Here is a 27,117-nt window from a genome sequence, read left to right as displayed (position 1 = left end):
GAAAGGAACGCTACTGTTCTGGCTTTCTAGTGAGATTTTATGCTGTGCTGGATGATAAAATTTCTCTGAAATCTTCTGAGTGCAGGACTTAATGCTTAAAACTGAGGTTTCAGAAAAAATCAAGATTGAATTTCCTATATTAAATGCTTAACAAACATGTAAGAATGTATCATTGTTGTAATTTTAAAAAAAAAAGTTACTTACAAGCTTTTGGACTAAGAAAAAGTCTTTCTTGTAGATTGCAATGCCTTTGTTGAATAACTTTTTTTCCGCAACTTTCCACTTGTCTGATCCTGCAGGTAAAAACAAAAGTTGTAATAGAAGCCCATGCTATTTCAAATGATCTTTTCTTCATGTTTGCCTTAAATAAGACTAATACACACATATAAGGGTGCAGTCTCTCCTCACACCTACTCCAGCAAAACTGCAGATTGCTGTTAAACCCTCCCCTACTGCTCCACCTCAGTTCTCCTCTCGTCACTCACTTCCTTTGTGTTAGATCTAATGCTCATCACCACAGGTTAACTCAGTTCAGCTTGAAAAACCACTCAATTAGATGAACTAAGATGTTGCCCAACCAAACAGCAATGTGAATAGACATACTTTGTGGTGGCCCAGTCACTAGATTTTATAGACAGGAAATGGTGGGGCAGGAGAACAGGATCTTCTCTTCCAGCAGCAATCCACTGTACTTGAAGATTTATTACATCTCAAATATTCCTCAAATATTCCTTGCCTCTAATAATAAACACATTTTTAACTCCTTCCTTCCTTTTAGATATTTATCAAGTAATATTTGCCAACCATTGCAGTAGTGTGTAATAATGAAGAAATGTAATTTCTATGCTTTACCACCTTACATCAGGTCTTTCAGGTGTCTCAGGTTACTCTTGATCACTGAAATTAGTGTCACACAGCTGACTACTTTCTAATTAGGTGCAAGACTACAGAGGCAGTTTATGACATTTAAATTTTGCAGAAACACTGACAGGCATCAAGAGCTGGCTTAGGCTTCTTCACCAAGCTTGAAAGCTCTTTGTCATAAAACCCCTGCTTAATGCTACCCTGGAAACTCATGCCAGACAGGCTGTGATTCTAAGGCAATGGCAGCCTTTCTCTCTATCTTTCTGCGTTCTTGTGGCTTAGTGCAAGGGATTGCATTTTCTTTTCCCCATAAAAGAAATCAGAACACATACATATGCCAACACACACATGCACATATTCAGAAAGATGCAGTGTTTCTTCTAAGTGTCATAATTTGCACAGGCAAAATTTCTGGCATGTCATCATTTGATTTATGGGAGAGGAGTGGTCTTTTAATCTTATTGTAATGTTACAGAGTTCCTCAAAAAATCAGAAAATAATAGAAAAATTCCAGTATGATAAGCAGGCAGCACAGAGTTATTCGGTTAACAAACCTGTGTAGTGATAATCTGCCAAAGGGTGGGTAGGCGGTCGCACTGGCCTCTTCAACAGCAGTTTGGTCAGAGCTCCCTAAGATAAATACAAGTAAAATAATGAATTTAATGCTTGGGGTATTAAAAACAAATATCAGGCAATTGTTAATCCTCCCCTTTTTGTGGCAAGCTAACTGAAAAGAACCATAGCAAAGTTTAACAGTTGAGACAACTTTAAAAATTACGTTCTTGACTATCCACTTAGTCTTGGGTACCACAGGCAAGTGGTATGTTCTTATCACTTCTTCACATCTGTGAATTGATACAATCACCACAGTACTGGAAGAGAGCCAATTCCATAGATAGAGACCATGCAGCAGTTTCCTCTCATTAACCAAAGGCCTCTATTACATACTCACATCCAAAAACGCTGCCCTAAATGATGCCTGCCTTACACATCCAAGTCATTGTGATCTGATCTCACTTAACTAAGCAATATTTCAAAATAAAATAGCAGTCACACGACTGAAAGATTCTGCACACATACACAAAACCCCCACCTCTCAAGCTGCTTTTTCACTTGTATTTTAACTGAAAGTGCTTTCAAAGTTAGTAGGAAGGTGACAACAGAGTCATGCTTCCACTGGCAGTGTAAACCACCTGAACAACGAGCTCCTGCTGCCAGAGGCAGTCCTGCTCCTCCCTAATGGCAGCAACAGCACTCACAACATGGGCTGGCAGAAACCCAACACACACACACACAAAAACTACTTCGTATTTGTTCTCTGCTCCATACAGGTAAATGCAGTATCACAAATTCAGCGCCAGGGGACAAGAAACAAGCAGTCAGGCAAAAGTGTGGGATACTCCTGACCACTCCCAGAAGTGTCAAAGCACAATAATGGAAGTGTATCATGTCTCACAATACTGATAAAAAAGTAGCAGCACAGCCCTTCTACAGATACAGAGAAGTTAAATGGATCTGCCAAAACCAAAAGAAGCAAGACATTGCACTCTGTCTCAGCTTCAGCCCCTCTTACTTTTCCTTCCAACATGGTTATCTTCCCAGGAAGACAACATTTAAGACTCATTTATCAGTCTTGGCTCACTCACCCTGCTACCTGCACTGGTAGACTCTCAGTGCATCTCTTAAAAAGCCAAACATGATGAAGTTGGAAACATAAAAGAGAGTAAGTGAACATGGCACTGTACATCAGACAGAACCCACTTTAGGGATATCCAAGGGACAGTGGAATAAACAGTGGAAGCTAGATGCATTGCAAGGAGTTTGCAAGGCTTTCCTCTCAGGAGTGAAAGGTTATCTGACCTTCCCAAACATCTTTGACCACACTGAGTTGAACACCTGGGAAGACTCACCAGAATGCTTCCCTTTGCTTCATGTAAGAAATGCAATGCCAGCTCTTGGTTGGTTCCAGCCCCAGGAAAAATGCTTGAACAGGCAGCAGCTAGCAGGTTTTCCACTATTTCCAGAGGAGTACAAAAAAATTCAGGTAAGAGGATTAAAATGAAATTTCCTACAGATTTCCATGATTAATTAGCTCTTTTGAAGGAGGACTAGGCAAAACAGAAAGTAAAACTTTCAGAGAAACTGAATGTCCCTGCAAATTTATCTGGGTCAAATTTGGACCCAAGAACTCATTAGACTGCAAGGTCAGGCTGTACTGTTTCCACACAGAGTTTCTTGCAAATCTCCTCCCACATATAATGTCTTCCCACGTCTCTTCCTCAGCGACTTCTTGAATCCCCTCTTATATTGTGAATTTCCATTTCACAATACCCTTTTTCCTCTCTAATCAGAAAGATTTCTTCCAAGCCTGCCCACTTCCTCTTCCCTTCAGGATTTATACAGGCCACAACTCATCTGCAACAAAAGCAGACAGATCCCCAAGTCTGCTTACTAGCTGCCACAACTCCTGCTTCCTCATCCTGACTTCTGTCTACAAACTTAATTTTTCCAAAATTTATTATTATGTTCAGAACATCCCTCAAAAATACAGAAGTGTATGTGGCTTTCAAATGTTAACAAAAACAGTGAAGCTTCACTGAGCAAAAGGCTGCTCTTTACCTGACTAGAAACAAATGGTCCCAGTTTTCTGTCAATTAAAAAAAAACAATCCTACCAACCTCCCCCTCCCCACACATGCAACCTGATAAACAAGTTTTACTCCTAAAATTGTTTCCAAGACCATTCAAACATGTCACTTGACTGGCAGCTCAGAGATTTTAAATTACGCCTACAGTAGATCTGTGGTTACCCCTAAAACCACTGTGACAATTCAGTCCTATTTACCAGCCTTCCACCTTCTTACCATTCTCTTGGGTGTCTTTGTTGGTTTCCAGGTCGCCCCACGGTTGCCACACCAGCTCTGCTTTATGCTCATCAACTTCTGCCAGAGACCTGTCCTGGAGTGATGGGATTTCTGCTTGAAAGCGAGTTCCTACATTTATTCGCCTGCAGGGAAAGAAAAAAGTAACAGTCAGGACCCCTTTACAATATCCAGGAAGTCTCCATCTCTGCTAGAAACACTAATTATGAAGAAACAAATGCAGCAGGCTCTTACATATAACACAACAGTGTTGTAGGTTACATTATAACTCAGAAGTTGAGAGGTTTTATGTCCATTACCAGTTTCCATTGTCTTATCAGCAACCGTTGGAAGTTGTATTTAAATTAGCATCCCCTAATAGGTGCTCAAATAACAGTTATTAGCTTCCAATAAACATCACTTTTTGAGAGGCAGTCACACAGACTCCTCTTATGGGAAGCTTGCTCCTCATGCATAAGACGGGTGAGCCTGCTTAAGTATCAGGGTTTTGTCATCCATAACAGCAGAACCATAGTCTCCAGAAGTCCTTTTCAACCTACACAATGCCATCTGGTTCAAATGCCAATTCAAAGCAGGATCAAAATTTGGTCTGTTATGATCTTGACACAAGCTAGTGTCTTCTAGATACTCTTTCTAACAACTGAAACAAAAAATAGGAAGTAATGAAAGCAGTATTGCTCATTCTGTATCAAAACCAAATCCCATTCTGTTAGCAGCAATCTCATACTTTTAGATCTGAATCAGCACACAGATTTTTCACTACACCCAATCAACAGAGCCCTACACTTGCTTTAAGTCAAAGGACCATCCAGAGACATTCTACTCCGTACTAGCAAATGCGACTTTGTGCACAGAGATAGGTAAGAACCCCCACTAAAAGACTCTTCTACCAGACTTTGAGGTCTGGAGGTCTGGAGCACAGCAAGCAGTGACAGCACAGAAGTACTTTATCATTATTCTATGTCTCAGTGGGAAAATATGCAGAGGAGACAGCAGTAGCTACAACTCTGCAAAATATGGCCAAGGACAACTTTCTAAGTAACACAGAAACTATACATACAATTCAGAGGTCCAGAAGATACAACGAAAGAAATGTCCAAGCTAAGTAAGCAAAAAAAAAAAACCCTTCAGGAAACCATGATATCAAAAAATCTAAGATATTTGAGAACAGCTGCTGCTCAGACACTTAGAATACAATGAAACCCTCCTATTCTGAAATAAGGTATTTATACTTAATGCAAAAGTGTGTCTCTTCTAGATGTCAGTTAACTAGCACCACACTGGTAGCTCCTGAAACAGTAAAGTATATAGAAATAAGCTCTTTTTTTGACAGGACAGATCAGGCAGTGTGCACAAGATGATTAAATTCTGGAGGTGCTTCATTAGAAAGAAGGTAAAACCCCCTGGCAAGGTTTCCTATAATTCTCAAGTCTTGGCTTCGTGTCCCCCCAGCATGAGGGGAAGCACAACTACCAGAGAAAAAGCACGACCTAGTGCAATAAGGAATAGTAACAAAAACATCCAAGAAATAAATGCCAACCTCCAGACTTTTCTCCTCCTCTGGTATACTGAAATGACACATGCACGTCTATTACAAAAACAAGAGTTTGGAAAAGGTGTGGGTAGGCCTTGAAACAACACATATAACCCATACAAAAATCCAGAGAGATACTAGCAAGTGTTTCAATAGGACATTTTGAAGTCCTAAGAGACTGTGATATCAAAGGGAAGGAAACAAGTATCATTTAAGGAGAAAAAGCAAACATCTTATTTCCCTCTTTTACACCCAATACATCATTTTGGTTTTGTCAGTAAACATCGGAATCATGAGATGTCATGTGCTAGAAAAGCTTGTGTTCAAAAAAATCTCTGACTTCTAACACACATAAAAAGAGATTTTAAAAACTGTTTCTTTTGCATCTATAGCAGACCCAGATCTACTTAAGAGGAATATGTAAACAAAGAGACACAGAAGTTAACTAGCCTACACACTTGTTCTGACTTCATCACCCATTCAGCAGCAACTCAACTGTGATGGGATGGGATTTCTACTTGGACAAGCAGAATCTGCTAGATACACAGACTGGTGCTAACTTCCTCTCAGTAGGTGATGGCAAGTTGACATCCAGCATGACAGATGTAACAGGGAAGTTTTAAACAGGCTGCCATATACTATCTGTCTTTTTCCCAAAAACACTATCTCCAATACCTATTGAAGGTAAATCAATAGGAACATTACACATCTCAAATCATGGCCATGGGCAGGGAAGAACTAAAGCAGTTGAAAATGTCTTCCATTTTTCCTTCCCATGTGCTGTTCATTTTGGACACAAAAAGCACAATCCAGACTAAAAATAAAAAGCAAGAGATTTCATGCAACACTGAGAAGACATGGCTAGAAAACAAAGCAAAACAACCACCCTGGTAAGCCAGCCCTCCTCTCAGCACATTGTGGCATACTGCAGAGAGATGTTCATGTGGTGTCTTCTGCTCACTGTGATTAGTCTCGCTTACTGTTATGGCCTGCACTCTCGCAGAGGAGGAAAGGGTTATGGATTACGCTCTGCCCTAGAAGGGATGACATCTGAAAACTGACACTTTGCTGTCACCTTGTATTGGGTTTCTGTGGCCAGTTTTTGGTAGCGGGGAGGCTACAGGGGTGGCTTCTGTGAGAAGCTGCTGGAAGCTTCTCCCATGTCTGGTAGAGCCAGTGCCAGGCAGCTCCAGGATGGACTTACCACTGGCCAAGGCCAAGCCAATGAGAAATGGTGGCAATGCCTCTGTGATAACACATTTAAGAAGGAAAAATAAAAGCTATTGTGCAAATGAAAATTGCAGCCAAAGAAGAGCAGAGTGAGAACATGTGAATAACTCTGCAAACACCAAGGTCAGTGGAGAAGGAGGGGCAGGAGGTGCTCCAGGCACCAGGCCCATGTGATGGACTCACACTGGAGAAGTTCATGAAGGACTGTCTCCCCTGGGAGGGACCCTATGCTGGACTCCTCTCTCTGAGCAGCGGCACAAACATGTGATGAACTGACCGTAACCCCCATTCCCCGCCCCATTCCCCGTCTCTCTGCGCCGCTGTGGGGGGAGGAGGTAGAACTCGGTAAGGAGGTAGGGGTGGGGGAAGGTGTTTATAAGACTTACTTTACTTCTCATTCTCCTGCTCTCATTCTGTTAGTTATAAATTTAATTAATATCCCCACTCTGAGTCTGTTTTGCCCATGATGGTAATAGGTAAGTGATCTGCCCCTGTCCTTAACTCATGAACCCTTTGTTATATTTTCTCTCCTCTGTCCAGTTGCAGAGGGGAGTGAGAGCGCGACTTTAGTGGGCACCTGGCATCCAGTCAAGGTTAACCCACTACACACTACAAAGAGATAAAAAGACTGTTAACTGCACTGGGAAATTTTAGAGATTTTGTGTCCCAAGACACAGACTCCTCTGACTTTACTTGTGAGAAGGAAAGATACAAATGTAAAAGCTGGAGGGAAAGAATGTGAGCCTTCCTGAAAGGGGATCAGAAGTTACTTTTTATCTTGAAACTAAACTTGGAATGATACCTCTGTGCTAGCAAAGACTAAGAATTGCAACCTTCTACCTGCAATGCCCAAGTAAAGCTGGCATTCTACTGCAAGAGTTGACCTGAGCAACTTATCTAATTTGGCCTGCTCTGAGCAAGGGGGTGGACCAGAGGACCTCCAGAGGTCCATTCAAGCATTATTCCACTGTTCCTTTGCTGATGAAGCCTAGATATCAGTACAACAAGAGTTCTTGCCTGTAAGCAATGATGGTGCCCCTGCGATGCCCACTGGGCAGCTGAGTGTGGCAACATCCTGAACTGAGGCTGTGAATTGGGAAGGCGATTCACAGCTGATACACCACAGCTACATTTAAGGCTGCCTAGCTGAGGGGTAGCTTCCAGACAACTGAATTACAAAACCAGTAGGACACAAGGATCTGTGACACCAACTGCCTATTGTACCACCTCACAAAGAATTAAGCTTCATTATCACATTTCCTATTCCAAATCTCTGCAATGAAATGACCTTTTGGGAAGCATTAGCAGAAGGTTTGTGAAAGCACAAGCAATTAAGAACGCTATATTGGGTAATCACAAATTAGGGTCAAGAATACAAATAAAATTAAACATTTTTTTTCTTTTACAAAAAAAGTGCTTCCTGCCACATTTTCTTCAAGGAAGGTATGTCTATATAACTGACCACAACACTGCTGCCAAACACAGAATGACACCAGTTTATTAATTTTTCGTGGTTAAAAGTTAATAGCTATCTACCTGCTCAAGCATCTGTTCAGTAAGACGATGACAATGACGGCAAGACAACTCTGCACGTAACTCCCTTTTGGCAAATGGAAATGAACTTGCATTACTAAGTTACTATGGTTTGAAACTTCCAGCAACATGTCCTCAAATTTTCACACACAGCTGAATTCGCAGCTAACATTATGCCATTAACTTCAGCAATTTAAACCAACAGACACAACAGCCAAAGGCAATTGCACCACAGAGAGGTCAAAGATCAAAACAGGGGGGCAAGGGGCAGGGGGGGGGTGGTGGGAAGAGGAACAAAAATCTTTTCAAGAAGTTCCCCTGGATTAGTGTGAAATGAACCAACAGCAAAAAGATGAATTAGGCCATTTCTAAAATGGATTTAAACAACACCAAATGTGCTTATTTTCATAAATGGGCTCAGTCTAGAGGAGATTTGCAAAGGTGACAAGAATAATCTGGGTTCATTCACAATTGCAACACTTGCTCAGGACAGCCTCCTACCACAAGTGCAGAAAACTGAACTTCAAACAGGAAGGCAGAATGGAAAAAGGGCAAGAAAAAAATAAATTGTCAACAAATGCTCCAGTCCATTTTTAAAATATAAGCCATTTTGGAAGAAAAAGCAAAATAAGCCCTGTATTTATCTGGAGAGAGTGTGAGTTAAATATCTCAAATGTTACAGGATACACTGCAGAGTTAGAGTAGAGATTCCACACTGTACAGTCAGTGACGCAGAGCCACGTGGGTGTCATTATCCCATATGGGTGTTTCCATGCCATGCATCTCCATGATTAGATTTTGCAAGAGTTCATTAACTAGGTGTAGTAATGAACTGGAACTACCTTGGTGTAGTTCTGCAGCACTGAGCTTGAGCTGATAACACTTCTCAGCATTTGCAAAGGCTGTGCAGAGACATTTGCTACTCTGCTCAGGTTTACCAGGACTGGCCCCAAGCCTAAGCTTACAACGCCAGCTGCAGTATCCCCAAATTGTGTTCCATAGTTCTGCTGCATCCACATACATCTGAGCTTTCCCAGCACACAGCCAGCTAAAACGACTAACAAGGTTTATTAGCTCAGGGCACATCCCCCATATGTCACCGGCTGCAGTGCTTTCAACTGAGCTCGCCTGGGGGGAGTGAAGTGTTCATAGTTGTGCTGCTGCTACAACACACCACAGGGATAAACAGTGATCTGACCAGTTCATGAGAGAGCTAACTACAGTTTTCCATACTATATTCTGTCCTTCCTTTAAAAGAGCATTATCTTCCCACTAAAACAAACGCAGCATACAAAGAAGTGCTCCTATACAACAGAACAGGACAGCTTCACCCTTAGTTAACTAATAGTATTTCAGCCCAGAGACAGACAAGCAGTAACAGAAAGCAATTATTATCTCCAGAATTACATCCAACAAACATTATTTTTTGTACAGAGTAATTTTTAATGAAGACAACTTATATTTTGAATCACCAGTAGGAATAGCTTTAATAGTTCTAACAGATACACCAGTTGTACACAGAGCAGCCTGAAGTTTTAAGAGGAAGAAAGGAAGCACATTTACTAAGAGGCTAAGGATCTGCGGTGTACTTACGGTTCAATGCTGACTGGGGTGGCTTCCCCCACTACCGTAAGAACAGGAGGGGTAACTTCTGAACTATCTGCAAGCAGAAAAAAATAACTGCTCAGACAGCTCAGCTTCATATCTGAGATTTACATTTCACACAGCCTGCAAATCTAATCAGAGCTGTCCATCTCTCAAAAAAGGTACCCACATGCTAAAGGAGCTTAACATGACCAAGAACGTGCCTTCCTCCCTCAGTTCAAGAGACTGATCATCTGCTACAGAGGAATCGACTTTTCCATTCTGAAGAACGTCAGCAGGGGGTGTTGCAGATTGCCCGTGAACGAGTCTTAACACCCCCAACAATACATTTCCTCCATCCCAGTTCCCCAGACAATCATTAAGAAGCCCCAGTTTCACACAACCACACTTCCTAAAGGCATAACCTTCCCCCTATTACTCCAGAGTTCCTAATCATAGATTACCCAGGAAAGGAAGGATAAAGTAAAAACTTACTTGATCTAAGAAGAGTTCTGTGACCACTTTTCGGTGTCATTGGAGGTGGAACCGAGTGACCACTTGTAGAGAGGATAGCATTAAAATATAGCCCAGATCCTTCTCTCACTGGACTAAGAATTGGTGGAGGAGTGTAAGGAGGTAGCTCAAAGTTCCTGTCTGAAGGATGATCTGCCAGACGGACAGGTGACCGTAAGTGGCTCTGATATGGAGTAATGTTAGAATAAACAGGGGGTGCAATAAAGGTGCCAGCTTTTGGTGGTATGAAGAGTGGCTCAGGTCTTGGCCGCTGCTTTGGTTTTCGGGCAAAGCCCTCTGCTTCATCCTTTGGAACAGCATCTTCATGCTAATAGAAAAAAAAATTACATACTTTAATTTTAAAACCTGAGGTCATTTGAAAAACTTCAGAGATGACAACGCACTTTCATGGCAGCTCAAAATCTGGATAGGACAGTTGGGGGGTGTGTCAATAATTAGCACAAAAGGAAAGAGGGAGGAAGAAGACAGGGAATGGAATGGACACAGGAATTATTAGGTAGCAGCACTATCTCTGAGTGATTATAGAGTTATATTTTACAAGAACTACACATACATCTGGTCCAACCTTCATAGTAACTTTAAAAGAGGACACAAAAGCATAGCAGAATCCTGGTATACCAGTGTGATATCAAATAGCAGTAAGAGAACAGAAGACAATATAACAATATTTTATTAGATGGCCAAGCATCTAATTTCAGAGAATTCCTTAGATTCCTGCCATTTCTCTGATATCTGAACAATCTGTTGTACTTCTGGATAGAAGAGAGAGATGAAATTTAAAAAAAAAAAAAAAGAAAAAAAAATCAACCCACCCACTTACTACCACCACACTGCCGGGGAACACAAGTACCCACCTTCAGAACCTCAGTAAGAGGTTTCAACTCCATGAGAATAAATCTTCACCCTGGATTTTATTTGTATAGAGAGATATGTGCACTATGTACAATTTATTATTATCTATGTATGTATGGAGAAACCACTCTTGGCACAGACAATTAATCTAGTATTATTGCCCATACAGCTTTGTTCACTGTTTAATAGTGGGCATAGCATTAGCTGTAGGTCATGAAAAGCCAGCAATGCCCAAATATATGGCAATATTATGATGAAAAAAAAAATCCCTAGACTACACACATTCCAAGTTCAAGGCCTGAGATCAAACTACTTTCATAGAAAAGTTTATGGCTAAAAAACTGCATAATTAAATCTAACAGATCCGGCCCATCTTTGGTTTCTTAGCCTATCCATACCTGACTTGAGGTTTCCATGTTAGTATTACGATTAGATCGCCTCCGAGTGACTATCACAGAAGGCTTGCGTTCACAAGGAGCTCGATCGTTTGTTTGGCCTCTCGGCAGCTTTCCATCCTCAGACTTTTCCTTTTCAAGGCTCTGCAGGTCAATTTTTCTCACTGGCACAGACACAGGAATGATAAGAGGCACAAGGCTGTTGTCCTCCCGGGCTTTTTTGGGAGCTGGTGAAGAACTGGCAAATTCCACAACACTTTTTGCAGCTGTAGGTCCTGGAGCTGTTACCAGCACACTCTTCTCCTCTGAATTATCCAGTTCCTGAGAAGAAAAATAGATTCCTAAAAAGTTCTGTAGTACTTACATAATAAATCAGATGATATCTCACCTTCAGTGTATATCAAGTTTCTCAATGCAATTTGCAAGCTGAAATGGATTTGGAGGCATTACTGAAGGAAAAAGAATACTTCAGAGTGTTACCAAAATTTTACAGAATTACTTGAGGACTGTCCGTAGTCTCAACTGCTAGAATATTTATATACATCATTCTTAAGAATGATTTCACTACCTATGTTTTGACATTTTATTTTCCAGATAAATTTGTGCCCTGCTTTATAACTTCCAGCAAAGGTTGTTCAGTTCTAGTAATGATCAAAACCTGCAGGTTATTAATACCAAATATTGGATTTCTGTTCCAGGAAAGACCAAACTGTGATCATATTTTAACTAAATCTCTCACACACAAAAAAAGCAGAGCTAGCTTTTTGATGCATTTTTTTTTTCTGACTTACAGGAAAAAAGAAATTTTTCTTATTATAACTTGAGCCTTTAAGTTTTGTTGTCTAACTAGGCTTGAGCATGAAGGACTTACGCTTGGAGAATCAACAAGGTATAACTGCAAGGCAGCACTTTTGGCATTGACATTATGGTTTTCATGTCTGTTTTACTCATGGAAACCCTATCACACTGAGCTCCAAGGATATGGGAACGAAGGATGAGTTACTGGATAAACACATGAATACTCTAACACCAAATGCCTTTAAGTACAGCTACAGATCATTGATTTCTAGTCCTTCAAATTACTATCAACATGTTCATTTCACTCTCAGTTCTGAAGCACTTGCCAGCTCACTTAGAAGCCAGATGTTAAATACAACTTTCAAAAACAGCTCTCTCCAGGGATGTAAAAGGTCTTCTTGAGCTCTGATGAAGTGCAGTGTAGAAGCTGTAGAAGATGCTCCTTTTGGTGTTTCAGAACATCTCCCCACCTTCAAGCTCTGTTTGGAAAGCTTTTGGATAGGATCAGGTATGCAAAGTCATCCTCCATCAGAGTCACAATCTATTGAGAAATCCAGCTGAACAGCTGCGTTTTTTAGGTAGAAACTAAGACACATAATCTTTCAGGTATGACAACAGGTCTCCAACCTGGACTTTCAAAATTTTGCAGGGATTTACTGAAGCCTTCAAACAGAACCTATTGTGTGTCATAATGAGTACCTAGTCCTGATGAAAAAGCTGACATGAGAGGTTTTGTCCTAAGGGTTCAGACACAACCCCAGTCATTTCACTGTGGTCATAGATGAAGAAAGTCATTCAGCTTCACTGATGAGCAAGAGAACATGCTTCAGCTGGCCCATGAAGAGTCAATCCATGATAGCTAGAAGGACACTAGGCTGACATCCCATTTTGATACTATATTGAGGGAAGCACAATTGTACTATCACAACATGCATCAGTCAGAGCCTAGGGTTAGTGCTCTGGTCTCTCTCCAAATGAGAGTCCTGGTAATTTTTGTTGTTTTTAAGAGCAAGCAGGTCCACCCTGGAAAACATTAAGCCTTCAAAATATGCCAGGTACCAAGCTTGAGCACGTAAAATCTACTATATCAAGAAGATTCAGGACTGCCTCCTTCCCAGACCTTTTATCAGAGTAGGGCTAAGTGAGCACAGAAAGGTTTATCCTGTAACTGACACTGCAGTTTAGAAGTCTGACTGCTTCTTCACAGAAACTGCAAACGTCTGCCCCTACCACGCAGTGATGAAACACACAACTGTAAAGCCACGAGTGGCTTCCGCTGTCCCAGATTGCACTTCAGAAGAAATTAATGAGCTCCAAGGACCTGCCTTCACTCCAGGCTGCTCACATACACCTGTACTTTCCCATAAAACTACCGATTTTGGATTTGGAGGGCATTCATGCTGACAGACACGTCTCTAAGACCCACTACTTTGAGGCAGTAAAGGACTCTTGTAAATTTTCATAGCCTCCCTCCATCACTTCAGGAAAGAGAGACTAACAAGGATGCCTTTTAAACACATGAACAGGTCATCTACTGGAATCAGATATCTATGCCTACTGGTACTGCCCACACCTGAAGAAGCAGCTCACACGTGCTGCTCTCCATAGGCCTCCATTCATCAGGGAAATTGATGCTGTTATCACCTTATTACTGAAGCCCTAGTTAAACACCTGGAATAGCTCTGGGGTCATCTCCTGACAGCAAGATCCACAGCAGGTAGTTTTGAACCACTGTTTGGAGCAGTGCATTCACACCACATTGTTCAGACCACTGTCAAAAAAAGTCTTGGTTTTAATCAGGTTACTTTTTATCCACCTGATGTAGCTCTCATTAGTGCAAGCACTTTGGCCCGCTTTGTGCAATAAAACAAGTAATCACAATGGGAATATGTGAACAAGCACCAATTCTGACCAATCTACAAACCTCAGGTACTTCCCGTGTGCTACACAGATCTCTGTAGGTCAAGAGTCATGAACTAATTTCCTGACTACAAGGAGGAAATTATGGCAGCTAGTCACACAAAAGATGTCACTTTTCTCTGACTGTACAATCAACTAACCATGCTCTTTTTATTTTCAAGACTGGGAGGTTACCAGCAAAGGACTCTCCTCCTTAATGACAGGAGAGATGACCCCTTCAACAGAAAAGAGGAAGGGGACACCTGAATAGGAGCAAAGGTTGAGAAAAGGCACCACTGGGAACTTAATATATAAATAGTTGAGACATCCTTAAAGATGTTCTGGTCCACACCAGAGCTTTTCTGGTCATGAAAGACCACACTAAGGTTTACTAAGAGGGGACATGACTAATTTTGGAATTAAGCTATTTGTTTCAGATCTCCAAATATTTTCTCAACTGTTTGATTATTCTTAGAGGTAAGCAGAAAGGAGTCTCTGACCAAGGGATGGGACCTTCAGTTTTAGAACTGCTAGGGGATTTTCAGCTACCTCAGCATCCCTGTTGCAGAATTTGGGGCAGTAGGTCTGCTGGATAACTCCAGCAAGTGCAACTTGTTGCACTTTCACTTAGACTCCTGCATAAATATTGCAGGATGACCTAGTACAGTCCTCCAAGAAACTCATCAGATGTTCTGGCGTTGATCCTGCCTATCCCTCAAGTTGTTTCTAAAAAACTTAGAATTCACAGACAAAACTCAACTGCAACAGCTGAAGAACTGTTTCAAGGCCACTGCTGTGATCAGACAAGAAACCACACCAGGCTTTCAGAAACACCTGCCCACACAGTGCTTTCTGCCATCATTTTGCATCAAGTAGAGGCAGCTTCTCTCTGCAGTTAAAAAGAAAGCTTGTCCATGAAGGAGTTCTGTAAATAAAACTTTTTTTTTTCTTTTGTAGGTGAGTCCAGAACCACAATTCCACAAATAAAACTTTTTTTTTTTCTCTTGTATGTAGCAGCTGGTGCCCTGGTAACCAAAGTTACCGAAGAGGCCAGGTAACCAAAACAGAGTCTGCCTTCCATAAAGGAATATTTAAATGCAGACACCCTTTAAGATGACCATTTCAGATTTGAGAAAAGTTTTCTGGCTATTTAAGACAACAAATCACACTGCCCTTTTGCATATAACAGCTATATGTGAAATGAAACCATAAAACTAAGAGTTGAGAATTTACTGCAGCCTGTAAGCAGCAATAAGCTTGCACCACCTGAAAAAAGGCAGGCACGGGTGATGAGCAGCTCTGGTGCAAAGCATCAGTTGTGACACTGCATGTAGACAGATACTGCTGTCCAGAATACTATTTCTGCATAAGATACACACACCTACATTGGAATGTTCAAACAACTTGTTCAAAATATGATGTATCTTTCGTCAACAATTTAACTCTACAGCTTTGTACACACTCTTCACAGAACCATGCAGAGAAGGCTTCTAGGTTGTTTGTAACAGAAGGACACTAGTAAGAGAAGCAGATCACTTTTCTTCAGTAAGCATTTTCTTTTTCTCCCTTGCATGATATCCAACCCCCTAAAGATGTAAAATCCATCAGACCTCAGGTAAGAATTTAACATCCTTCAAAAGCTTATCCTGAAGGCCTGAACAGATCTAAACATAGAGTTCTTCTGCTAGTGCCATCATGGAAGCAAACAAGCTGCTTGCATAACAGCAAAGAACAAAAGAGCATCTGTCAAAACACTTATCTGTTTGGCCTTTATATTATGAATCAAGCTGCAAGCGGACGTGCCTTCAAATGGCCAATTCCTTCCTTCACCTCTCAGGGCCTTTTCCTAGATGCTCTATTTGCTTTTTCTTGCCACTCTGTTGGTGATCAGAGTGCAATGTGAACTGTAGGCCTTCTGCAATATAACCACACAATGGCTGGGAAATGTATCAGCAAACAGACCATGCTACTAACTACTACTAGTTTTCTACCAAATCTGCTTGTTCAACTGGAGTTAAGAGCAAAAAAGATTGAAGGCAGCATCAACCATCAGTTACTGTTTGCTGCCTGCTGTGAAGGAGATGAAACAGGCTATGGATATTCACCACATTGTTTTTTAGTACTGTTTTTTCACTGAAATAGCACATTCCTCTAAGGAAGAGATGGGCAAAAACCAGCCACAAACAAACTAGGAAAAAAAAAGATGATGAGAACAAGACTGGGAATAAAATACTCTTCCCTCTGCTGCCTGACTGGGCAGCAACACAAGTGGCAAAAACTGTAGGTAAAAGTGGCTCATGCCCTAACATCTGTATTTCATCAGCCTTTGGCAACAAAGCTTCCCAGGTAAAGTGTATGGTTACTTCTCATGACAGACACTCAATGAAAGATTAGTCAAACCACTACTGTAAGAAAATCTTCGAAAAACAATCCCTCAAAAAACTCCACCCAACTCCAAAAATCCCTAGCCTCCCCCTTGGGTAGTTAATTTTGAACTCTATCATCTTGCCATATGGAATATATACTGTACAGTTTAGACTGATGGGATGCCAAAAGGACAGGAGAGGTGAACTACCTAATCAGCCAACACCAGATTTCTTCCCCATCAAGCCCTACAGACAGTCTACAGGCAGACTTTATTCTCAGGTCATTCTCAGAAACAAGATGCTGCATGAGACAGACCTTTGTTATGCCTGGTATAAGTTCTTCATGTAAGTGAGGCTTTCTCAGGCATTTAATATTTGGGAAATATTGAACATGCATTATGTAATTTTTAGAGAGCACAATTTAGAAATGCTTCAACTGCTGAAACTGAAAAACTGGCAGGTAAGCAGCAGTCTTTTAACAGAAAAGGAAGAGAACATTAAATTGGTAAAAAGACAAGTACACTGCTTACACTTGTCTCTCAAAATTCCTGACACCTTGACACCTAAGATGAAAACATCCATATTTTGAAGTCCTGGGCTAAAATCACATTCAGTTTTAGTGAAATAAAACTGCCCTTAGGTGGTTTCACTCCATTAGATCTCCACTTTCCTGCATCTATGAATTACAGTAGTTGAACTTACATGCCTCCACTCCAGAGCTGCCCCTGCTGTACAGTTCAAGATACCATCCTATCCTGCATATAAACATAAATTCCTTTCATTTCAGCCCTATTTTGTAGTCTAAAACATGCTATATTGGTTAGGATGTATACCTTACCTTTACATTCTGAAGAGAAGCCAATTCAACAGCTTTTTGGGCCAAAGTCAGCAAATTGGCTTCTTGAGAAACACGTCGTCTCCGTCGAGTACTCTGGATTACACCACCTCTGACTCCCTGAAAATCATTAGTTCTCTGAGTGTTTTCTTCAGCTGCTGCTGCCTGTTTCTCCTCATCTCTACCGTTCTGGGCTGGGGCTTGCCTGTCTGTTTCCATCTGGCACTGCTCACTGTTGACCAGGACATCCTTCTGCTCCAGATCCATTCTTTTGGGGTGCGAAAAGCCACTTTTGTTGTGGGCCAGTGATTCAGACGGATGCTGTAATGGGACCTCTTGCTGATGTGATTGCCAGTGATGCAGAAATAAATTGCCAGGTTGTTCTTCTGCCTGCTTGGAAGTCAACACTTCTCCTGCAGATGTCAGCAGGACACCTTCTTTGGAGAGTCTCCGTGACCTTCTTGGAAAGGGAATCTGGGTCTGAGGTAGCAGAGTCTGTTGATTTTGCTCTGTTAATGCCTTGAATAGTTCCTGGTTCCTCTCTGTTTGCTGAAACTGGTGTGCCACCATATGATGCTGAGGTGCTGCAGCTGCCACATGAGGCTGTGCTATGGAAGTAGTTTGCTGCAACCCAAAGGTTTGTGCAGCAGCCTGCTGCTGCTGCTGCTGCTGAGGATAGAAATTTTCAAACAGCTGTAGCTGAGGAAGAGCTTGCTGCTTTTGTTGAGCAGTAAATGCTGGACTGGAAGAAGCTGGGGCTTCTTGAAAGACATGTAACAACTCAGGAAGACCTTGCTTTTGACCTTGGTGACCAAATGCAAGTTGGAAAGGCTGCAATGGCAGACTTTGATTCTGCTGCTGCTGCTTTTGCATTTGATGAAAAGAATTCATTTGAGCTTGCTGTCTAACCAGGGCTTGCTGTTCCAGCTGAGCCTTCTGGGACATCATCTGCTGGACAGCATCTCCATATAAGTCCAGCTGTGACACGAACACTCCTTTCTCTTGATTTCTTTTAAGGGCCTCTGGGTGGCCATAGAAGCCTGGGGCACCAGCATTGGAGTGGGGTCCTTTTGGGTTGCCTCCAAAAACCATACTGTGGTTCCACACTGAAGGTGGAGATTGCCAGTGGCTGTCACCCCTCTCTGGCAATCGGTTTCCCATTAGTGAATTCTGCCATTTGACAGCTGTTACTGACTGGGGCATCATCATTGATTCTCCCCTATCTTGATTGTAAACAGAGTTCATCAAAGCAACACTGTTGGGTGCACTTGTTAATCCTCCTGTGTGAGGAATCTCCATAGTTTGGGAGACCGGTATATTCCCTCCATGACCATAGTACTGTCCTTCCTTAAGTTGCTGCTGTGGTTCTTTTGACAACACACCTATTTCCTGCTCATTAAAATAGGCAACTCGTTTCCCAGTCCTTTTGCTTGAAGACTTTTGCTGAGCCTGAAGATTCATGGTTCAGCCTATTCTCTCGGCTGCATGCATAGTATTCACAATCCACCCATCCCTAAGGCTGGGGGAGGAAAGGCACAGAAGTCTCTCTTTTCCATTCAGTTTTAGTAATAAAGAGCAGGAAAGAAGTCCAGAGGAAAGTGCATTCACTTCCTTTTTCTTTGTGTGCTTCTCCCACTTCTTTTCACTCCTATACTTTGTGGTTCAGAGGTCAGTAGGGTCCACTTAGTTACAGGTCCTGAAATAGAGAAGCATTGGCAATGAATCATCACCAGACATAACTGGCCTATGAACGTTCACGCGATAAGCAACAATGTGTATGTCTGTCCTGTTTCCCATGGAAATGAAGACCAGGATAATACAGGTAAGAAACAATAGATCTGACCTGCTACAAGAATGTAAACCAAAACTACTTAGTTTTACAAAACAGATATCACACTGTACTTGCATGATGCAACTCCCAATTGCACACAGACTTCTGACTAATCACTCAAGCTCATCCTGAAGGTTTTTCTCTTAAACTCCCTCTCATCTGGCCAGTTACTTCTATGTCTTCCAGAATAATCTGTTTCTAATCTCAACTCAAAACCACAAAACAAAAAAACCTTCATGGCTTGCCAAAAGGCCACATTTCCCAAAGCCCTTTACAACACACACATGCGAAGGCTGCAGCCAAACACACAGCAAGATGCTCAATGCAGTGTTCTGAAGGAAAGGGACAGGCAGCAGCTCATTAGTCACACTGCTCCCCGCTACCCCCAGTCATTACAGCTGCTTTCCAAATAAGAACTGCCCACCAAACATCCAAGAACTGGAGACAGGGCCTGCTCTACCTATTGCTCTCTCAGATGTTTTCTTCAACAGCTGAAAGCAAATGCTCCTGCTCAGGTCATACCAAAAAGTAGATCAGGCAGAATGTTACAGCTGCTCCCACACACTGGCAAATATCTGTTACTGTAGAGCTACAAATAAAATAGAAGAAAGCCTTTCTGTAACAGGCAGTCTAAGACAATTCTACCCTCTCACCCTCTTCTTCCATAAAAAAAAAAAGCTATCCACAAACTCTAAGAGCCTTGCAGGATTAACATCTAATGTGTTAACATATACACTAGTATTTCTACTAGGACACTTAAAACGCTTTAAAATGTTTTGTTTTAAATTTAATTAAATTCTTAAACTAGTACTACTAACATTCAAGTTATTAAGAGCAAGTCTCTATCTTTTTAAATAGGCACTCTGTTCCACTTCAGTTCACACTGCCAACATATTTCAGAAAGATTATAACAAATCGTTAAAAACTTATTGTTGTTACAGCCCTTTTGCTACATGATCAAGTTTCTCTTGAGTGGAGCAGGTAAGACTAACACACATCCACTCCAATGAAACCTGCAATCCATTTATCTCTCTTTAAAATGAAAAATAATAAACAGAGATTATATAGCACACTGAAGTCCTGTAATCTGAGCTTCCTCTAAACAGATATGGGCACAGTGCAGTACTGAGGTGGGGTTGGAAACATGAGGAGGAGGAAAAGACAAAGAGTTTCAATTAACTTACACAACTTCCACCTCAGAAGCCAAGCCTGGCTTCAGTGCTACTGGAACCATGGGACTGTGTTTCAGAGTGAAGTGAGTCACTTCCTCAGGCTGTTACATAGCTGTTCCCCCACGCTGCCTCCCCCTTCACCCTGGCTGCAAATCATGGACTCCTGCCACCTCGTATTACAGAGCCAGGGCATTCCTCCCTCCTCTAAGCACAATGTCTCAGCTCGTTTTCCAGGCCTCTCCAACCAGGACGAAAATAACTCCAGGAGAAATTATGGACACGTGAGATGGAAAATTCTCTCTAAACTGCAACTAGTATACAAGCGAATACTTCATAAAGTAAGTTTTTCCTATTTCAAAACTTCACTAGGAAAGGAAAAAACATCTTACAGCAGGAAACAAATCCCTGGTCACAAAAATGTGGAGGTGGAAAGGTTGCTATATGCCTCTCAGAAGCATTAATGTTATCCTCTCTCCTTGCTTTTTGCAGCACTGCAAATGTATCAGTGCTACCAGCTAAACCATAAGACCTGAGGTAATACTACTAACAGTGGTTTCTGACACTGTCTTACTTTCTGAAATCATCACAAGCTGTTTTTCTCTCCAAACTAGACAACCTTGTAACAATTTTCCTTCCACTGATGCTTCTACTTGCTTTTATATTGATCAGTCACATAATTCCGATAAAGACAATGCAAGGTTTTCTGTGATAACCAGAAGATGTTATCACTAGATCAAATTTTAATCTGTCAGACAGCTTTCTGAAGTTCTGCTGTAGATTTTCTACACCTTGAGGAAAAATGTAACAGTAACTGCCAAAAAGCTGGCATTCAACTTCAAGGGTCCATGTTTTCAACCTGTCTTCAAAAAAATTTAAAAAGAAGAAAAAAAGAAATTAAAATTAAAAAAAAAAAAAAAAAAAACACAAAAAAACCAGTTGATGTTCTTAATAGTGGTGGCTGAGATTTGCAGCTACCACACAGACAAGTATTCAGAAGACCTTTAGCAAAAGGATTCTCAGGTTAGTGAGAAAGCATTGCATTAGAACAGCTTTCCAAACCTCCAGTTGTGTGGACTTTGGCTCTGTTTCTTCCATTACTAGATAAGAAGCCACCAGCAAGACCTAGCTCAGACCAGTTTAGAACTGCACTGATCTGGGAAGAAGATAAAAAGATGCAAAGTTTAAAATTAAGTAAGTTCAGATATAACCTAAAGGCAAAGGAGAATGTACAACTGAAGGTATTCTTCAGCACAAGACCCAGGACAGTGAAAAGGACATTGCCAATGAGGAAAAAGATTTAAGGTACTTTGAACAAGACATGATTACTGAATATCCCAGTTATCCCAGTTACATGCAAAAATAACTATATCCTAACCAAGCAATCACCAAGAACAAAATAGGATTTGGTGCATCCAGTATTAGATGGTAAAAGAACACATCATAAAACCAGCTCTTTAGAAGTTCTTTCTATATAGAAAAAAATGAAGAAGAATATCTTTTATGTCATCCTAATAATAATAATAGTCCATAGTTTAAGCTGCAGTGATAAATGTTCAAGCTGCAGCATGACTATGCTTCAGGAAAGCTCACACTTGGCAGCTTCACTGGATGAGCACTGCTGGCTCTCTGACTAAGCAGGCTTCCCTCCCTGAGGTTGAGGGATTAGCTCACACTATCATCATCCTAGCCAATTACCAGCTTTGGGCCTTTTTTTTCTTTTGTTTTATTTTAATTTCAGCACAAGAGTCAGCCTGCAGTAGCACAGTAAAATGCCAACACACTTCCAGCCTTAAGTGTGCTTTGGAGCAGTACACCCCTGACCACTTCTTATCTTTGAATAAAGCACAAAGCCAGTTCCAATACTGTAATTCCCTGAAGATACTGTGTCTTACCTCCAAATATACTGAGGTGTTATCATACCTTGCACTGCTTTTACACTGCACAGAGAAAAAGCATAACCTAGCATCAGTGTATTTTGTTTTAATAATGCTAAGATTTGACATGCAACATCACCAGTTGTTTTCACTTCCAGGAACTTCTGACATTCAAGAACATCTCTTGAACTTTCTTCAGATGAATATGAATTGTACGTCACCTCCTTTAATACTGTAAATATTTTCAGGTTTCTAAGGAATTTTTCATATTGCAAGGCTTTCTCTTCTAGACCTAAAAAGAATGTCAAATTAGATACACATACACCCAATGGGCAAATATGCAGTATTTTCTGGAATGAAATGAAAAATACATAAGCAAAGTAACCTATGGGACCTTACTGAAAAAGGTCAGAGCTATTATTTTTAGCTAAAACTTCTCCAGTGTATCTGCAGTACTGCCTTAAAGAAAATCATAAAAACAAATTAAACACCATGTGGGCTACGTTCAGGCAGAGCATCTTGAAGGACTTCCTCAAGTATACAACAGAACTGTGGAGGAGTCTCTGCCTGCATCCAGGACATTGGTTCTGAAATTATGAAGTCCTTTCAAAGCAGAGATACCCGAGAAGTGCGAGGCACAGGCACTCAGAGCCACTCACCAGGCTGGTACCAGCCCTGAGGACCCCTCGGCAGATTTTACTCAACCCAAAGCAGAATTGTTTAGACATCTCTATCCATTGCAACCATCTTGTCCCAGTTTAACATTAGCCTGAAGAGTTTGCCACAAAACCTTAATTAAAGGTTATTTGATTTAGGGGACAAATTAAAAATACTCAACTGCAATCATTTAATGTAAAATATATCTACCTCTCTTTAAAACTTGTTGCATGTATACTTAATATCCACCCACCATTATTGCATTTCTGTAAATATCTCTTCACTAAGCATGTGCATATTTGTACAATTTCACATATCATGACCTCACACACTGCAATAACCTTAAACTTTACTCTTTAATTCACCTGTTGAGGGCTGTGCTGTCCTGTGCTTTGTTTAGTCCATTTGCTGTACCACCTGTATCTGGCATGATAAGCAAGTTTAAATTGTGCACACTCCTCATCTCCTTAGAGATAATTTGCACACAATTCTCTGAGAGAATGCTGCAGAAATGACTCAGGAAAGACTCTGACTTCTCCTTAAACCTCAGCAAAATTAAGGATTCAGTGCTTATAGACCATCTTCTATTCCACCATCATAGCTTTTAAATTCCTCTATTTTAGTTGGGTTTTTTTCCTATAAAATAAAGTGCTCCTGGGTTCTAGCTCATGTACATTCTCAGCCCTAACTACAGCAATGCTGTCACAGTTCCTTACAGGAAATCTGTCAAATCAGAGTGACAAGAATAATTTCTCACTAAGTCCTCCTGCTGCCAGCAGCTCAAATTATCTATCTTCCCTGTAAGAACCTCAATCACTTTTAATGATGATGAACAGATTCCAAGAACAATTGTTACACTTAAGTCAAATGCAGAAAGCTACTTGGTGTCCTTCTGACACAGCGCAATCAAACCTTCCTTCTCCAATTTGCTCATTATTATGGTCAAATCCCACATTTATGAAACACAAAGAATCATGACACGTTTTACTAATGAGGAACAGAAACAGAGGAACTAACTCACTTCTAAGATCACACAAAAGGAAGGTCAAAAATTAAGCACAGAATAAAGGATACTAGCTACCAGTTTCCCTTCAAACCTACAGGAAAACACAGGTTTAATTAAATCTACCTGTAAAAGATAAAAATTGGGTGTGCCATTTACACATGTGCAGAAAGAGCAAAAGAAAATTTAATTCCTCTAATGTAATAGCAGGACCGAAGAGGTTCAATAAGGTAGGTTTTGGTTCTTTGTGCTTTTAAAATGACTGAAAATGTACAGGGCATCACAAATAAGAAACTTGTTCCAGCTGACAGAAATTTGCCCCTATAGAACCAGCAGCACCATTTGCAACAGTCTGGAGTAAGAACTGAGAAAGGGAAGAAAACATGGGACAATTTTTGCATTTGATAAAACATTTACAAACCTTATTGCACATATCCTATGCTTATTCTGCTGTATATGAAAACAGCTTCAATCCCTCCTTCTAAAGCTTCTCCTGCACACTCACTTTGTCACATTTTCTTCCAGACAGTTAGCTACATAAAAATTCCTGCAGATTGTTTGCAACCTCCTACTCACCACCTTCAGACACCTTGAACAGGAAAGGTAACAGAACAGAAAATAGACCATGTTTGTAAATTCTATACATCAAGCACAGCAATCTATCTCATGAAGAAAGGCGGGAGAAAGCTCAAAGCAACTGAGAAACACAACTGTGTCCAAGACAGCCAAAAACATAAATGGAAGACGATGGTTTTACATTCCTGTCACCTTATCCCAATTGGTACGACACCTAGAATGCCTATCTCTATACAAAAGGGCAGCAACTGAAGCCCAAAGTGAACAAGCAAAACCAACCACCTGAAGAGTCTCCAATTAAAAGAAGCCTACTACAAAAGAATGTAAATAGGTATCAATCATTTACCCCAGTAAGAAACTAATCTAGAGAACTGTATCACCTAGAATCAATAAAGGCTATGAAATCAGGAAGGCTGACTTGTTTCTGTAACACTGCATAGCAAAAAAAGGAATCCTACAGCATACCCATAATAAAGGCAAAGAGATGAAAGGAAAGCTGCTTCACTGACAGACAGACAACAAAAGGGAAAGCAGAGCATCCAGGAAGTTTGACAACTTCCACAGTTTCCTGAAGGTGCTTGCCTGGGGCTAGCAAACACATACCTAAATTAGTATGCATGGCAGATATTTATAAGCTACTCAAATTTTCACTGGTCATTGGCCCATTTCTATTGCAGAGAAAGACTGTGACTAAAATGAGTGAGTACAAAGGTGCCTCTGCCCTGAGGGCAGCATTGTTAAAAATACTTTGCTACCACTTTCACTTTCCCATTTTCAGAGGCTGGGAACTAATAAAGCTTTATTAAACCACTGTACTAACCAGAGAGTCAAAAGTGAAACCCATCAGCTCTGTGAGGTGAAGCATGGGAGACAATAGTCATACTGAAGGACTTTGTGCCACCAAAATCAGGTAGATTGTATTGTGCCACCAGATGCAACAAACTACTGCTCCAATCTAGATCATTCCTGACATTCAGCACCAGAGGTTAATTACCCACAGCAAGCAAAATAACACAAAATGTAGAACTGCCATATTGTTTGGGAAAAATACACATACCCAAACGGAAAAATACGAACTACACCTCATGAACTATTCAATCCAAAGAGAAATACAAATCCTACTTCAATAAAATATTTTGGTCTACAGTAAAGGATATAATAAAGGTGAGGCAGTGAAAATGCACTCCCATAAACATTATTTAATTGAGTGGTTTTCTGTTCAAATGGTGATCAAGTTCACCAAACCATGCCATCTGATTCAATTTGGACCTACTATTCACACCCATGGACTGGTTTGATTTATCCCCATCACCACAATTTTCCACATTCCATCTAAACACACAGATCCATTCTAGTATGTACGACATTATAGAGAAGGATTTTTGGGTTTTGAATTACAGGGTCTGAAGCATCACAGATGCCCCTCAAAGAGAAGTTTTCTTTCTTCTAGAGTTGTGTACTATGAACACTCAAAAAATAACCTATTTTTTGGGTTGTCTTCCTCAATTCAAGCTGTAAACTTGGTACAAGTATTGGAGGCTTGCTTTTCAAAACACACTTGGGATTTTCCACATAATTTTGTTTTAAAGGATGAGAAAGAGACAAAAAGTTGTTACAAAGAAAATGCCCATTAAGTGTTGATTAGTCTTGCCCTTATAACAAACAAGCCAGACAAAACCTGGCTTACACAAATAGCTCCACCAGAACAAAATCAGCACAGATAAAGAAGAAAAACTAATAAAAAGACAAACTGAAATTTTAAAACTTAGCAGATTATTAAACAAACAACAAAAGAAAAAAAACAAACCTGATTTATTTTTAAAGGAACTGACAACATTGTTTCTATCAGCTATTGAAGAGGTAAAAGTCAGATCCTCAATTTCATTTCCTTTTGAGCAAAACTTTGAATGGTGTTTCCAAAATAATTGAAATTTTGGAACCTCATCTCATGAAAACACACGATTCATGATTTACACCAGACCAGTCTTTCATCTTGCACTATGAGAGAGGCAGCTACATAAACCAGTCTTTTATAAACATATATGCAGGAAAGGCCATCTTTACAAATGGCTTTGCAACACAGACCAGGCTTATCCTTTAATAAAATAGGTACTTGGTACATTTCTTAAATTGGTTAATGTTTATAAACTGTATATTGAGCTTAGGCATATTAGCTATTATGCCATGATAAACACCATGATCTGAAGAGGCTGAGGCAGCTTTAGAGTGCAGAATGAGCACAGCAATTACAGAGTAGGAAATGCTGCTTTCAGGCTTTATAAAGTTACATGAACACCATTCTTTCCCACTGGAAATGCATTAACAGTTCTAATTGTAAGCCCTTAGACAGCTATTTTAAGCTCTTTTGGTTTGGAGCTGTCAGGGAAGGCAGTTGCTAGCAACAGAGAGACCAACACTCCTAAATGCAGTAATCGCAGCAGGCTCCGTAGTCAGAATGGCAAAGAGCAGGCCAAAAGATTTTCCCTGCCCTCGCATTCACATACCTGACATAACCACAATGTGTCCTTCACTCCAAATGCCTCTACTGCCACAAACACACCAGCTGCTGAATTGCATGGACACCCCAGAAACAAAGCAAATCTGTCTGCACCTTAGCCCTGAGAAGAAAACACATCCGAATGCACTGAGCTGCAACAGGAAAGACTGCTGCAAATTCAGGTGTTCCCATCTCAGCCTCT

The 27,117-nt window shown here is 40.7% G+C and overlaps 2 protein-coding genes across 4 annotated transcripts in view; one reads left to right on the top strand and one right to left on the bottom strand.

Annotated features, from left to right (window-relative positions):
- LOC135415839 (dynein axonemal light chain 1-like) overlaps positions 1 to 6,656 on the top strand; it is a 49,376-nt gene extending 42,720 nt beyond the window's left edge. Inside the window, exon 11 of one of the 2 annotated variants that reach the window (XM_064658213.1) lies at positions 5,672 to 6,656. The gene's annotated coding sequence lies outside the window, so the exon portion shown is untranslated. Of the gene's footprint in view, positions 1 to 2,195; positions 2,425 to 5,671 lie in introns of those variants that run through there. The other variant, XM_064658212.1, reaches the window with a different exon arrangement.
- Positions 1 to 27,117, bottom strand: part of MIDEAS (mitotic deacetylase associated SANT domain protein) — a 60,010-nt gene that overhangs the window by 9,452 nt on the left and 23,441 nt on the right. For both annotated transcript variants that reach the window (XM_064658181.1, XM_064658182.1), the window contains exons 2-9: positions 17,309 to 19,001; positions 11,411 to 11,728; positions 10,122 to 10,467; positions 9,636 to 9,702; positions 3,728 to 3,870; positions 2,775 to 2,878; positions 1,419 to 1,494; positions 205 to 293 (exon numbers count right to left, since the gene is read on the bottom strand). In XM_064658181.1, the coding sequence (XP_064514251.1) occupies positions 205 to 293; positions 1,419 to 1,494; positions 2,775 to 2,878; positions 3,728 to 3,870; positions 9,636 to 9,702; positions 10,122 to 10,467; positions 11,411 to 11,728; positions 17,309 to 18,766 (2,601 nt within the window). In that variant the 5' untranslated portion in view covers positions 18,767 to 19,001. The remainder of the gene's footprint in view (positions 1 to 204; positions 294 to 1,418; positions 1,495 to 2,774; positions 2,879 to 3,727; positions 3,871 to 9,635; positions 9,703 to 10,121; positions 10,468 to 11,410; positions 11,729 to 17,308; positions 19,002 to 27,117) is intronic.

The sequence above is a fragment of the Pseudopipra pipra genome, chromosome 6, assembly GCF_036250125.1.
Source record: "Pseudopipra pipra isolate bDixPip1 chromosome 6, bDixPip1.hap1, whole genome shotgun sequence".
Taxonomy (NCBI): domain Eukaryota; kingdom Metazoa; phylum Chordata; class Aves; order Passeriformes; family Pipridae; genus Pseudopipra; species Pseudopipra pipra.
This window is presented reverse-complemented; position numbering and strand designations above follow the sequence as displayed.